The sequence below is a fragment of the Gopherus evgoodei genome, chromosome 4 (genome assembly GCF_007399415.2).
Source record: "Gopherus evgoodei ecotype Sinaloan lineage chromosome 4, rGopEvg1_v1.p, whole genome shotgun sequence".
Classification (NCBI taxonomy): domain Eukaryota; kingdom Metazoa; phylum Chordata; order Testudines; family Testudinidae; genus Gopherus; species Gopherus evgoodei.
This window is the reverse complement of record NC_044325.1, coordinates 129,966,216-129,979,657: the sequence shown is the minus strand read 5'-3', so window position 1 is coordinate 129,979,657 and position 13,442 is coordinate 129,966,216. Positions and strand designations below refer to the sequence as shown.

The 13,442-nt window shown below is 45.4% G+C and overlaps 1 protein-coding gene across 3 annotated transcripts in view; it reads left to right on the top strand.

The window, feature by feature from the left end:
* Positions 1–13,442, top strand: part of IPO9 (importin 9) — a 178,625-nt gene that overhangs the window by 110,784 nt on the left and 54,399 nt on the right. For all 3 annotated transcript variants that reach the window (XM_030561056.1, XM_030561057.1, XM_030561058.1), the window contains one exon: positions 8,685–8,833. In XM_030561056.1, the coding sequence (XP_030416916.1) occupies positions 8,685–8,833 (149 nt within the window). The remainder of the gene's footprint in view (positions 1–8,684; positions 8,834–13,442) is intronic.

Below are 13,442 nucleotides of genomic sequence, written 5' to 3'. Positions count from 1 at the left end.
AATGACATTTTGGAAATACATTATTCTTAGATTTTAAGGCCAGATGGGACAATTATCATCTAGTCTGACATCTTCTATAGCACAGGCCAGAGAATTGTGCCCATTGATTCCTGTATCTAGCCCATATTTTATGCTCTGGTTCACCCACTTTCTATAGGAGGACATCCAATTTTGATATAAAAATTTAAATGATGGAGAATCAATCACATCCCTCGGCAAATAGTTCCAAAAATTTGCACTTTAGACAAATTCGGGTTAGAAATAGTTTCAACTTCCAGCCATCGGATCTTGTCTGCTACATTTAAAGACCCTTCTGCCATCAAAATCTTCTACCCACATAAGTGCTTATAGACCATGATCAAGTTCTTAACCTTCTCTTTGATAAGGGCTTTGCAATAGCTTTCTGCACTATTAGTGAAATATGAAAACTGGTATGACATGCAGTTGTGTGTGAAAAGAGAACTTTTTTCCACCAGGAATAATGTAGGGGCAGGCTGACAAGAGGGCATTTTGTATATAAAAGGATGACTCTTACTTGTCCTGAAGTACTAAGTTGAGATATTAAATCATTCTGAGGAACCAGTACTATTTGGCATTCAACTTTCCCTTTGTTTCCTTAAAGGTAGTTTATCCAATGAAATCCCAGATTGGTTTACTCTTGATCAGCTGTCTGTTACAGCATACCTTGTTGCCTGAAGCCATCCTCTTACTAGATTTCTGCTAACATTGCATTATCAGTCACTACTGTGTAGACAAGTCTGTGTCCACTGGTGAAGGTGGACAGGACAGGTTTTCTAGGATTGCTCTCATAATCTGAATTGTTGAATGTATTAAGCCATTACCCAAGTACTGGGCTTCCTAAATTCTGTTTGAGTCAGTAGAATAAATAGGTAACCTCTGCTGAGAGTGTGGCATGTGCAATTGATGTCAGAATTGACTAAAGAGGTGTTACTTAATAACTAGTCCTATGAGAGGTACCTCTGCATGTGTATACTTCTGGGAATTGGATCCCCTGCTGCCTTGTCCTCAGAACTCCTTAGCAAGCTGCGTCACTTGGTGGAGGCACAAGTGCCCTCTCAATGTTGAATGTTTGACTGGGGTTCAAGGGAAAAGAACTGAGGCAGAAGCTAGTACATTCATTTATATGACCACAGCAGTATCCAGAGATATATAAAGAATTCTGAGGAAGAGGGAAAGGCAGGCAGGGAGTGTTAATATACAATTTCATTATCTTTGTATATATTTTTGTTGCCACCTTTGGGAAATTGTAACAAGCAGCGGAGTCTAGGTGAACTGAGGAACTGTTAATTTAAAAAGGGGCAACTGACAGAGTAAGAGTAATCTAGGGCTGGCTCACCACTCTGTACGCTTCATAAGTGTCCTTGTGTGGGCCAGATTGAGAGATAATTAGGACTGGGTTATTAAGCAATTAATGAGGGGATTCAGCTTATCAGTTGGGGATTGTTAAATGGGAGATAGGGAGAGGGAAGAAAGAGCAAAGAAGATTAGGATCTGAGAAGTGAGAGATCTCCTTCCTCCCTGTGCCTAGAATGTATGCTGAAGCCTGGGAAAAGCCTCTTGGTGATGGGACATTAAGCTGCATAAGCTATTGGGAGTAAAGTACACTGGTGAACTTACATAAGAGCATGTGAATACTGTTTGCACAGACAAATTCAGGGTGCGGGAGCCCACCCTGTGACAAGTGGGGGCTTATCCAGGATTTCCCGTTCCAGTGTAGGCAAAGAATCAGAAAGGGAAGCTGATGAGAAGGCACAGCAGACTAGACAGTATGCAGGAACTTCTGCGCTGGGTAGGTGAGCAACAAAAGGAGTTGCAGAAAACCTTCCAGGAGTTTCAACAGAGCCAGTGCACAAACAGTCCTTGTTATCCTAGATAAGCCTCCACTTGTCACAGGGTGGGCTCCCATACCCTGGACTTTTTTTTGCAAACAGTCCTCACACACACTTAGGTAAGTTGCCCACAGTGTATTTACAATGTCATATGGAACTTCATGTCCCATCACCATAAAGCTTTTCCCAACCTTCAACATGCCCCCTTAAATAAAGGGAGGTGAGGAGGAAAGAGATCTCACTTCTTGATCCTGAGTTTCTTTGCCCTTCCTTCTCTGTCTTTGTCTCCCAGCTAAATCCCCTTGTTAACCACCCACACCTCCTTAATACCTCCTAATGCACAGAATGGTGAGCCAGCCCTAGGGTGCCAGGTACAGCAAGAAGTGCATTAAATTCCATGTAGCCATTCTAGAAATCTCCACAACAAAGACCTTCTGATAACAAGCCATGGAAGTGGTATTAGCCATGATGGAGTGGGCCCTCACGAAGGCGTAAGTCTATATAATCTTTAATCACTCTCAGCCTGTTAGAGGAGATGGTATTCCCCTGATGCTGACTATAGACCACAGTCAGAAACTATTAAGAAGATCAGAGACTATCCAAATGGTTTGGCATCATAGAATTGAATCATAGAATATCAGGGTTGGAAGGGACCTCAGGAGGTCATCTAGTCCAACCCCCTGCTCAAAGCAGGACCAACCCCAACTAAATCATGCCAGCCAGGGCTTTGTCAAGCCTGACCTTAAAAACCTCTAAGGAAGGAGATTCCACCACCTCCCTAGGTAACCTATTCCAGTGCTTCACCATCCTCCTAGTTAAATAGTTTTTCCTAATATCCAACCAAGACCTTCCCCCACTGTAACTTGAGACCATTGCTTCTTGTTCTGTCATCTGCCACCACTGAGAACAGCCAAGCTCCATCCTCTTTGGAACCCTGCTTTCAGGTAGTTGAAAGCAGCTACCAAATCCCCCCTTAATTCTTCTCTTCTGTAGACTAAACAATCCCAGTTCCCTCAGCCTCTCCTCGTAAATCATTACTTAATCATTTTTGTTGTCCTCCACTGGACTTTTTTCAATTTTTCCACATCCTTCTTGTAGTGTGGGGCCCAAAACTGGGCACAGTACTCCAGATGAGGCCTCACCAGTGTTGAATAGAGGGGAATGGTCACATCCCTCGATCTGCTGAGAGTGCCCCTACTTATACAGCCCAAAATGCTGTTAGTCTTCTTCGCAACAAGGGCACACTGTTGACTCATATCCAACTTCTCATCCACTGTAACCCACAGGTCCTTTTCTGCAGAACTGCTGCTTAGCCACTCGGTCCCTAGTCTGTAGCAGTTCATGGGATTGTTCCTTCCTAAGTGCAGGACCCTGCACTTGTCCTCATTGAATCTCATCGGATTTCTTTTGACCCAATCCTCTAATTTCTCTAGGTCCATCTGTATTCTATCCCTACCCTCCAGCATATCTACCACTCCTCCCAGTTTAGTGTCATCTGCGAACTTTCTGAGGGTGTAGTCCACGCCATCCTCCAGATCATTAATGAAGATATTGAACAAAACTGGCCCCAGGACCGATCCTTGGGGCACTCTGCTTGATACCGGCTGCTAAATAGACACACAGCCATTAGATCACTACGCATTGAGCCTGACGATCTAGCCAGCTTTCCATCCACCTTATAGACCATTCATCCAGCCCATACTTCTTTAATTTGCTGGCAAGAATACTGTGGGAGACTGTAGCAAAAGCTTTTCTAAAGTCACTGCTTTCCCCTCATCCACAGAGCCAGTTGTCTCATCATAGAAGGCAATTAAGTTAGTCAGGCATGACTTGCCCTTGGTGAATCCATGCTGGCTATTCCTGATCACTTTCCTCTCCTCTCTAAGTGCTTCAGAAATGATTCCTTGAGGACCTGCTCCATAATTTTTCCAGGGACTGAGGTAATGCTGACTGACTTGTAGTTTCCCAGATCCTCCTTCCCTTTTTTAAAGATGGGCACTACATTAGCCTTTTTCCAGTCATCCAGGACCTCCCCTGTTCGCCATGAGTTTTCAAAGATAATGGCCAATCGCTCTGCAATCACATCTGCCAACTCCTTTAGCACCCTCAGATGCAGAGCATCCAGCCCCATGGACTTATACTTGTCCAGCTTTCCTAGATAGTCCTGAACCACTTCTTTCTCCACAGAGGGCTGGTCACCTCCTCCCCATACTGTGCTGCCCAATGCAGTAGTCTGGGAGCTGACCTTGTTCATGAAGACAAAGGCAAAAAAAGCATTGACTATATTAGCTTTTTTCACATCCTCTGTCTCTGGGTTGCCTCTCTCATTCAGTAAGGGGCCCACACTTTCCTTGACTTTCTTCTTTTTGGAAACATACCTGAAGAAATCCTCCTTGTTACTCTTGACATCCCTTGCTAGCTGCAACTCCAAGTGTGATTTGGCCTTCCTGATTTCACTCCTGCATGCCTGAGCAGTATTTTTATACTCCTCCCTGGTCATTTGTTCAATCTTCCACTTTTTGTAAGCTTCTTTTTTGTGTTTAAGATCAGCAAGGATTTCACTGTTAAGCCAAGCTGGTCGCCTGCCATATTTACTATTCTTTCTACACATTGGGATGGTTTGTTCCTGCAACCTCAATAAGGATTCTTTAAAATACAGGCAGCTCTCCTGGACTCCTTTGCCCCTCATGTTGTTCTCCCAGGGGATCCTGCCCATCAGTTCCCTGAGGGAGTCAAAGTCTGCTTTTCTGAAGTCCAGGGTCCATATTCTGCTGCTCTCCTTTCAGGATCCTGAACACGACCATCTCATGGTCACTGCCTCCCAGGTTCGCATCCACTTGTGCTTCCCCTACTAATTCTTCCGTTTGTGAGCAGCAGGTCAAGAAGAGCTCTGCTCCTAGTTTGTCCCTCCAGTACTTGCACCAGGAAATTGTCCCCTACACTTTTCAAAAACTTCCTGGATTGTCTGTGCACTGCTATATTCCTCTCCCAGCAGATAGCAGGGTGATTGAAGTCCCCCATGAGAACCACAGCCTGCGATCTTGTAACTTCTATTAGTTGCCAGAAGAAAGCCTCGTCCACCTCAGCCCCCTGGTCTGATGATCTATAGCAGACTCTCACCACGACATCACCCTTGTTGCTCACACTTCTAAACTTAATCCAGAGACTCTCAGGTTTTTCTGCAATTTCATACTGGAGCTCTGAGCAGTCACACTGCTCTCTTACATACAATGCAACTCCCTCACCTGTTCTGCCCTGCCTGTCCTTCCTGAACAGTTTATATCCATCCATGACAATACTCCAGTCATGTGAGTTATCCCACCAAGTCTCTGTTATTCCAATCACATAATAATTCCTTGACTGTGGCAGGACTTCCATTTCTCCCTGCTTGTTTCCCAGGCTTCTTGCATTTGTGTAGAGGCGCTTAAGGTAAGTCTCTGATTGTCCTGCTTTCTCAGTATGAGGCAGGAGTCCTCCCCTCTTGCACTCTCCTGCTCATGCTTCCTCCTGGTATTACACTTCCCCACTTACCTCAGGGCTTTGGTCTCCTTCCCCCCGGTGAACCTAGTTTAAAGCCCTCCTCACTAGGTTAGCCAGCCTGCTTGTGAAGATGCTCCTCCCTCTCTTCATTAGATGGAGCCCATCTCTGCCTAGCACTCCTCCTTCTTGGAACACCATCCCATGGTCAAAGAATCCAAAGCCTTCTCTCCGACACCGCCTGCGTAGCCATTTGTTGACTTTCACAATTTGACAGTCTCTACCTGGGCCTTTTCCTTCCACAGGGAGCATAGACGAGAACACGACTTGCACCTCAAACTCCTTTATTCTTCTTCCCAGAGCCACGTAGTCTGCAGTGATCCGCTCTAGGTTATTCTTGGCAGTATCATTGGTGCCCACATGGAGAAGCAGGAAGGGGTAGCGATCTGAGGGCTTGATGAGTCTCAGCAGTCTCTCCATCACATCGTGAATCCTAGCTCCTGGCAAGCAGAATTCTTCTTGGTTTTCCCGGTCGGGACCGCATATAGATGACTCCCTTAGGAGGGAGTCCCCGACTGCCACCACCCACCTCCTTCTCTTGGGAGCGGTGGTCGTGGAACCCCCGTACCTATGACAGTGTATCTCGTGCTTTCCAATCAGTGGGAGTCTCCTTCTGCTTCCTTCCCTCAGATGTATCATCTAGTCCACTCTCCACATTAGGATCTGTGGAGAGAACATGAAAACGGTTGCTCAGCTATATCTGCATTGCTAGTACATGGACGCTCCTCTTTCTTATTCTGGAGGTCACATGCTGCCAAATTTCTTCACCGTCTTTCTGTCCCCGCTGCGCAGCCTGCTTTGATGTTTCAGAATGTTGTGCCTGTAGAAGCATATTCTGATGTCTGTCCAGGAAATGCTCATTTTCTCTTATGCAATGCAGGTTTGATACTTGTTTCTCCAGACCTTGAACCTTCTCTTCCAATATGGAGACCAGCTTGCACTTTGTACAGACAAAGTCACTTCTGTGCTGTGGAAGAAAGACAAACATGGCACATCCTGTACAGATCACAACAACTGATCGCTCACCATCCATATTACCTTCCTTCTAAGAGCTTCCTCAGCTGTTGCAGCAACTCCTCACAGGAGCCTGCAAGTTGAAAGCCTCCATGGGCTCTCCGCAGGTGAACTGCCCATCAAACTCCTTGTTAGCTGTTCTGCTGGTTCGCAGCTGACTGCCTCTTTAAAACAGTCACGCCCACGCAAGGCCCACTTGGAACAAAGCACTTTCAATTCACACTTTTCAAACAGTGAGGCACTCGGTCAAACTGACAAACTGTCCCCACAACAGACACTTAGATACTTACCAACACAGCCCCCCTAATGCAGCACTTAGTGTCCCTCCTAGGTTTGAACCTAGGATCTTTTTAACATCTAATGCAGCATTTCTCAAACTGGGGTCCACGGCTCCGCTTATCAGCTCGTCCCTAGGTCATAGAGGGATGTCCTGGATGGGTCTGGTTTGACTTGGAACCAGATTTGGGAACCATAGACAGCACTGCAGACTTCCCTTTCTCAATGGGAATAGGTTTTCGGACTCAGGAAGGCCTCTTCTGATCATGCTCAGTACTGGAGCCATGAGCTGCCTGTTCCAGGGCACCCACTTGAAGGGCTCACCTGCATCGGGAAGGCCTGGAGATGGGCCTGCCGTTCTTTTAGAGTCCCTGCTGTAAAGGCATTGACACAGTTGCCAACATTCAGAAAGCATTGGTCTCCAGGGTAAAGGAGGCCTATGGTGTAGGCATCAGATGCTGGGAAGATAGTGAGGCAAGAAGTACGCTGCCTAAACCTCTCTTTTCCGTAAGGCTAGGATCAGCCCTGCCATCACCAGGCTGAAGTGATTTGAGGTCAGTTATACAACATAGTGTAAAATCTAAATGAAGATTGTAAGAAATAAATTGCACTAAAATTAACTATATAAAATTGATTATTTTAGTCAAGTCACAAATCTGGCAAAACCAGAGTCCTAGACCCAAAGCAAGGTATGTATCTCTTTGATGTGGAGATAAAAGAATGCATCCTGCTGCTCAGTTTCTCTGTGAAATGTTGCCAGACATGCATGTAACTTAGCAAAGACATAACAAGATCCAGCAGATGGAAGCTGAAGCTAGATAAATTCAAACTGAAAATAAGCACATAGTTGTTTCAGGGCGGGTGATTATTAGAACAACCTTCCTGGGGACATAGTGGATTTTCCACCCCCTGGAATCTTCAGATTGAGATTGGATGACAAATTTATGGACTTGATGAAGGAATCACTGAATTAAATTATATGGCCTGTGTTATACAGGAGGTCAAACTAGATCTTGATCATCCCTTCTGACCTTAAAATCTATGAATTTACATCTCTAGTTCTTATGGTTGCAACAAAAATGTTTAAAATATGCAATAATGTCAGCCTGAGTCTCCAGACACCCTTAATCAGTATAACTGTATAAGAGAAGTTTAACTTGTCGTTAGGTTTGATAGCTATATGTAAACTTCAGCTATATTACTGCAGAATATTTTAACAGAAACATCAATTTGTTCTGCTTATTTGTTGTTGATATTGGGTAGCTATCCACTGAGGTAACTGACTGCTGGTAGAGTTGTTTGGGTTGCCTGAATGAGGAATTCAAATGCACCACCACCAAATTTTAAATTAACTCTGTCGTTTTCTGAAAGGAATCCCGTTCCAAATACCAAAGGCCTAAACTGCTTCCTGTATATCAAAAACCATAACATTTTTCCATATATTTCTAGGGTGCCAAAGCTAGGGTTCCCTACCCTGGTGTCAAAACTTCCAGCTTTCCCCTGACAATTTCTGTGGTGCAGTTAAACTTTGTCACTGCAAAATGCTGCCCTAGACTAAAGGCTGCAAGTTTGTGGATGGCATAAAATTGAGTTTAATACTAAAATCCATTTGTATTAAATGTACTTACTGCACCTGTCTGGGGGCAATGAATGGCAAAGAGGTGAGGGTGAAATGCTGCATTATTCCCAGTTCCCTGTTGTATCAGATTTGTTGTGCAGCATGGTACTTGGTTCCTTGGTTACAGACACAAATATACTGAAAGTCTATCTTCATACGCAGAAATGTTTAGTAAATGCCATATAGCCATACAGAAACTGATTGACTTTTCTTCCAGTTACTTCTAGTTGCTTACTGAAGCTGAAAGTAAACTGCATGCTCCAGTAAAGACTGTTCGTGTAACCTCCTGTCATAAAATTTGAAGCTTACCTTATTGAAATGATAGCAACAAATCTTTAGACCCCAGTACTCATTAGTTTGTCTTAATAACTGGTGCTTTCTCACTCTAGATCCTGTTGTTGCCTCTCTCGCACAAGATATCTTTAAGGAGCTAGCACAAATAGAAGCCTGCCAGGGTCCAATGCAGATGAGACTAATCCCAACTCTCGTCAGCATCATGCAGGCTCCTGCTGATAAGATTCCAGCAGGGCTTTGTGCAGTAAGTACTATGGCAAAAATGGTTTAGCTGTAGGTTGGGTTCTTGGTGCAGCTAATAAAATCATTGGCTTCATGCCATTCTATCAACCTGTTTTGGTATGAAAAGAGCAAGAATGGATGCTCATAAACTACTATTGAGCGATGTCTTTAGTGACTGAGATCTTCCTGTGAGGAAAGAGATCTCCAGGTTTGGAAGAAATGCACATCATAGTCTTTTATCTCTCAGTTGTCTGTCAGCCTTCTTCCAGTTTTCACAAAGTGTCTTTAGCTCTTTCTTATCATTTGAAATAGTGCAACCTGTGGAAGTTTTTTCACAGTAAGGCATCTCCAGTAATGCACATTACATATCATAGACATGGTACATGCACAGCTTGTTAGAACCCAAGCTGTACATATCCTCTCATGTGAGTTTGCACCTTTCTGTACACAATGAAACACCACACATGTAACTGTGCATATGTAAACTATATAGGATCAGGCTTTATATTGAGATTCCATTTATAAAGCATTAATACATGATTAAAATATTTATAATATCTAACAGAGGAGTATATATTATACCTAGTTATAAGCACATCAGTAGAAGGTGGGTTTTATGTTGTTATAACTGGCTGTTATGAGTAAGGCTGCATGTCTGTCATGGAGGTCACGGAAGTCACTGATTCTGTGACTTTCCATGACTTCAGCAGCAGCTGGTGTGGCTGGCTCCAGGGCTGCCTGAGCAGATCAGGCAGTCCCTGGGGCATTTTGGGTGTGGGTGTGTCATAGTATCTTTCCGCAATCTGAACCTTAGAGTCCAAAAGTTGGGGTACCAGCATGAATTCCTCTAAGCTTAATTACTTGCTTAGATCTGATAAGCTGCCACCAATCAGGAATTCCAGTGCCTGATACACTCTGGTCCCCCCAAAACCTTCCCTGGGAACCCCCAAGACTCAGACCCCCTGGATCTTAACACAAGGAAAGTAAACCCCTTTCCTCGCCATTGCCTCTCCTAGGATTTCCCTCCCTGGGTTACCCTGGAAGATTACCGTGAGTCAAACTCCTTGAATCTTAAAACAGGGAGGAATGTCCCTCCCCCCCCCCCCGCTTTCTCCCTCACCCAGAGGCAATACAGATTCAAGCTCCATGAATCTAAAACAAAGAGAGTCCCCCTTCCCCTTCCCTGTTAAGCACAGACTCAATTCCCTTGAGCCTCAACAAGGGGAAAAAATCAAACAGGTCTTAAACACAAAACTTTTAATAAAAAGAAAGAAAAAGAGTAAATGTTATCTCTGCAATTTAGATGGTAAGAGTTAGAGTCTGTCCGCTTATAAAAACTGGAGAAAAAACCTCCTCCAGCAGAAATACAATTTAAAATACTTTCAGCCAAATACACATTAAAACTCTACCAGCCAGATACACATTTGCAAATAAAGAAAACAAATTAAAAAGACTATAACCGCCTGTTCCTTACTAAAATACTCACTATTCTGAATATATAAGAGACTGTAGCAGGGAGATTGGCAAGAAACCTGGTTGCACGTCTAGTCCCTTCCAGGACCCAGAGAGAACAAAGCCAAACCCCAAAAACACAAACAAAGGCTTCCCTCCGCCGAGATTTGAAAATATCTTGTCTCCTGATTGGTCCCCTGGTCAGGTGTTTGGTTCCCTGTTTGTTAACCCTTTACAGATAAAAGAGACATTAACCCTTAACTATCTGTTTGTGACAGGGTGGGGGTTCAAGGTTGAGGTGCAGGATGACTCTTATCTCAGGGGAGGCTCCCCAGAAGCAATCGGCATATGCCTGCAGCTCCTAGCCACGCGGTCAGGGGGCTCTGCATGCTGCTTCTGCCCATAGGTGCCGCCCCTGCCCACAGGTGCTGCCCCCGCAGCTCCCATTGGCTGTGGTTCCCGGCCAATGGGAGCTGTGGAGACAGCACGCAGAGCTCCCCTGGCCTTCCCTCCCCCTAAGAGCTGCAGAGACACGTGGAGCTGGGCAGAGAGCCTGCCAGCCCCATCAACCCTCCCCCACAGTACAAGTGAGGATCCTGGGCCATGCACTGCTGCCCATCCCTTCTCCTCTCCCCTCCCCCAGCACCAGCGGGGATCCCGGACTGCACTCCCGAACTGCCCCCGCAGAGCACCTGCGCCCCCCACGTCCCCTCAGCCAAAGTTTTAATTAGGGATATAGTATGAGTCATGGGGTATGTCAACACTACGAAATTAGGTCAATTTTATAGAAGTCGATTTTTAGAAATTGATTTTGTACAGTCGATTGCATATGTCCCCACTAAGTTCATTGTCAGCGGAGTGCATCCTCACTACCCTGGCTAGCATCGACTTAGAGTGGTGCACTGTAGGTAGCTATCCCATAGTTCCCACAGTTGCTGCTGCCCATTGGAATTAAGCTCCCAATGCCTGATGGGGCAAAAACATTGTTGCAGGTGGTTTTGGGTACATATTGTCAGTCGCCCCTCTCTCTGTGAAAGCAACGGCAAACAATCATTTTGCGCCTTTTTTCCTGGGTTACCTGTGCAGACGCCATACCTCGTCAAGCGTGGAGCCCGCTCAACTCACCATCACCACTGCTGTTGTGAGCATTGTAAACACCTCGCGCATTATCCTGGAATATATGCAGAACTGAGCTAAAAGACATCAGCACAAAGAGGATTTTGGGCCAGGCAAACAAGCACAGACTGGTGAGACTGCATAGTGTTGTAGGTATGGAATGATTCACAGTGGCTGCAAAACTTTTGCATATGTAAGGCCACTTTTCCTGAACTCTGTGAGTTGCTTTCCCCAACCCTGAAGCGCAGGAATACCAAGATGAGAGCTGCCCTGACAGTTGAGAAGCAAGTGGCGATAGCCCTGTGGAAGCTTGCAACGCCTGACTGCTACTGGTCAGTTGGGAATCAATTTGGAGTGGGCAAGTCTACTGTGGGGGCTGCTGTGATGCAGGTAGCCAATGCAATCACTAATGTTCTGTTATCAAGGGTAGTGACTCTGGGAAATGTGCAGGTCATACTGGATGGCTTTGCTGCAATGGGGTTCCCTAACAGATGGGGCGATAGACGGAACGCATATCCCGATCTTGGCACCGAACCATCTTGCCAACCAGTATGTGAACCACAAGGGGTACTTCTCGATACTGCAAGCACAGGTGGATCACAAGGGACGTTTCACCGACATTATGTAGGATGGCTGGGAAAGGTGCATGACAGTCGCATATTTAGGAACTGTTTAGGCTGTTTGAGCAGCTGCAAGAAGTGACTTACTTCCCAGACCAGAAAATTACTGTTGGATCTTGAAATGCCAATAGTTCTCCTTGGGGACCCAGCCTACCCCTTGCTCCCATGGCTCATGAAGCCGTACACAGGCAGCTTGGACAGTAGTAAAGAGCAGTTCAACTATAGGCTGAGCAAGTGCAGAATGGGGTAGGATGTGCCTTTGGACATTTTAAATCTGCAGGCGCTGTTTGCTGACCTCTGACCTCTGCGCAACCAACATTCCCATTGTTATTGCTGCTTGCTGTGTGCTCCATAATATCTGTGAGAGTAAGGGAGGGACGTTTATGGCGGGTGGGAGGTTGAGGCAAATTGCCTGGCGAACAATTTTGAGCAGCCAGACACCAGGGCAATTAGAAGAGGACAGCAAAGTGTTCTGCACATCAGAGAGGCTTTGAAAACCAGTTTCATGACAGGCCAGGCTTCGATGTGACAATTGTGTGTGTGTTTCTCCTTGATGCAAACCTGCCCCCTTTTGTTGATTTTTAATTCCCTGTAATCCAACAACCCTCCCCCCTTTGAAATAAAGTAACTATTGTTTTGAAACCATGCATTCTTTCTTTATTAATTTAAAAAAAAATGACAACTAACAAGGTAGCCCAAGTTTGCTGGGGGAGAAGGGAAGGACAAGACCACATTGTTTGTTGTAGCCACACTAAAAATCAAACTGTTTGAATGACAGCCTTTTGTTGCTTGGGCCGTCCTCTGGAGTGGAGTGGCTGGGTGCCTGGAGCCTCCACCCCTGCATTCTTGGGCGTCTGGGTGAGGCAGATATGGAACTTGGGGAGGAGGGCATGCGGTTATACATTGGATGCAGTGGGAGTCTGTGCTCTTGTTGGCTTTCCTGCAGCTCCAGCAGATGCTTCATCATGTCTGTTTGCTCCCCCATTAGCCTCAGCATTGCATCCTTCCTCCGCTCTTCACGCTCACTTAATTCTTTCCTGGCCTCTGCCACTGAATGCCTCCATGCATTTAGCTGTGTCCTATCAGTGCAGAAGGACTGTGTGAGCTCGGAAAACATGTCATTGCGAGTGCGTTTGTTTTTTTCGCCTTCTAATCTGCGATAACCTCAGGGATGGAGATGATAGGGTGAGCGTAGAAACATTTGCACCTGGATGGTGATGAAAAGGGAGAGTAACAGTTAAGATGATACATTTCTGAGAACAAAAGAGAGACTCTTTCACAGTGAATCAAGCAATTCACAGCAGACAGCACATGTGCTTTAGGTACAAGGTCGCATTTTGCCTTTTATATTGAGCGCCTGCCGGTATGGTAACACATCACATATGGCTGGGCAACAGAATTCGGTTTCCAGGCAGCCATAATAAGCCTTTTAGTATGTGAGGT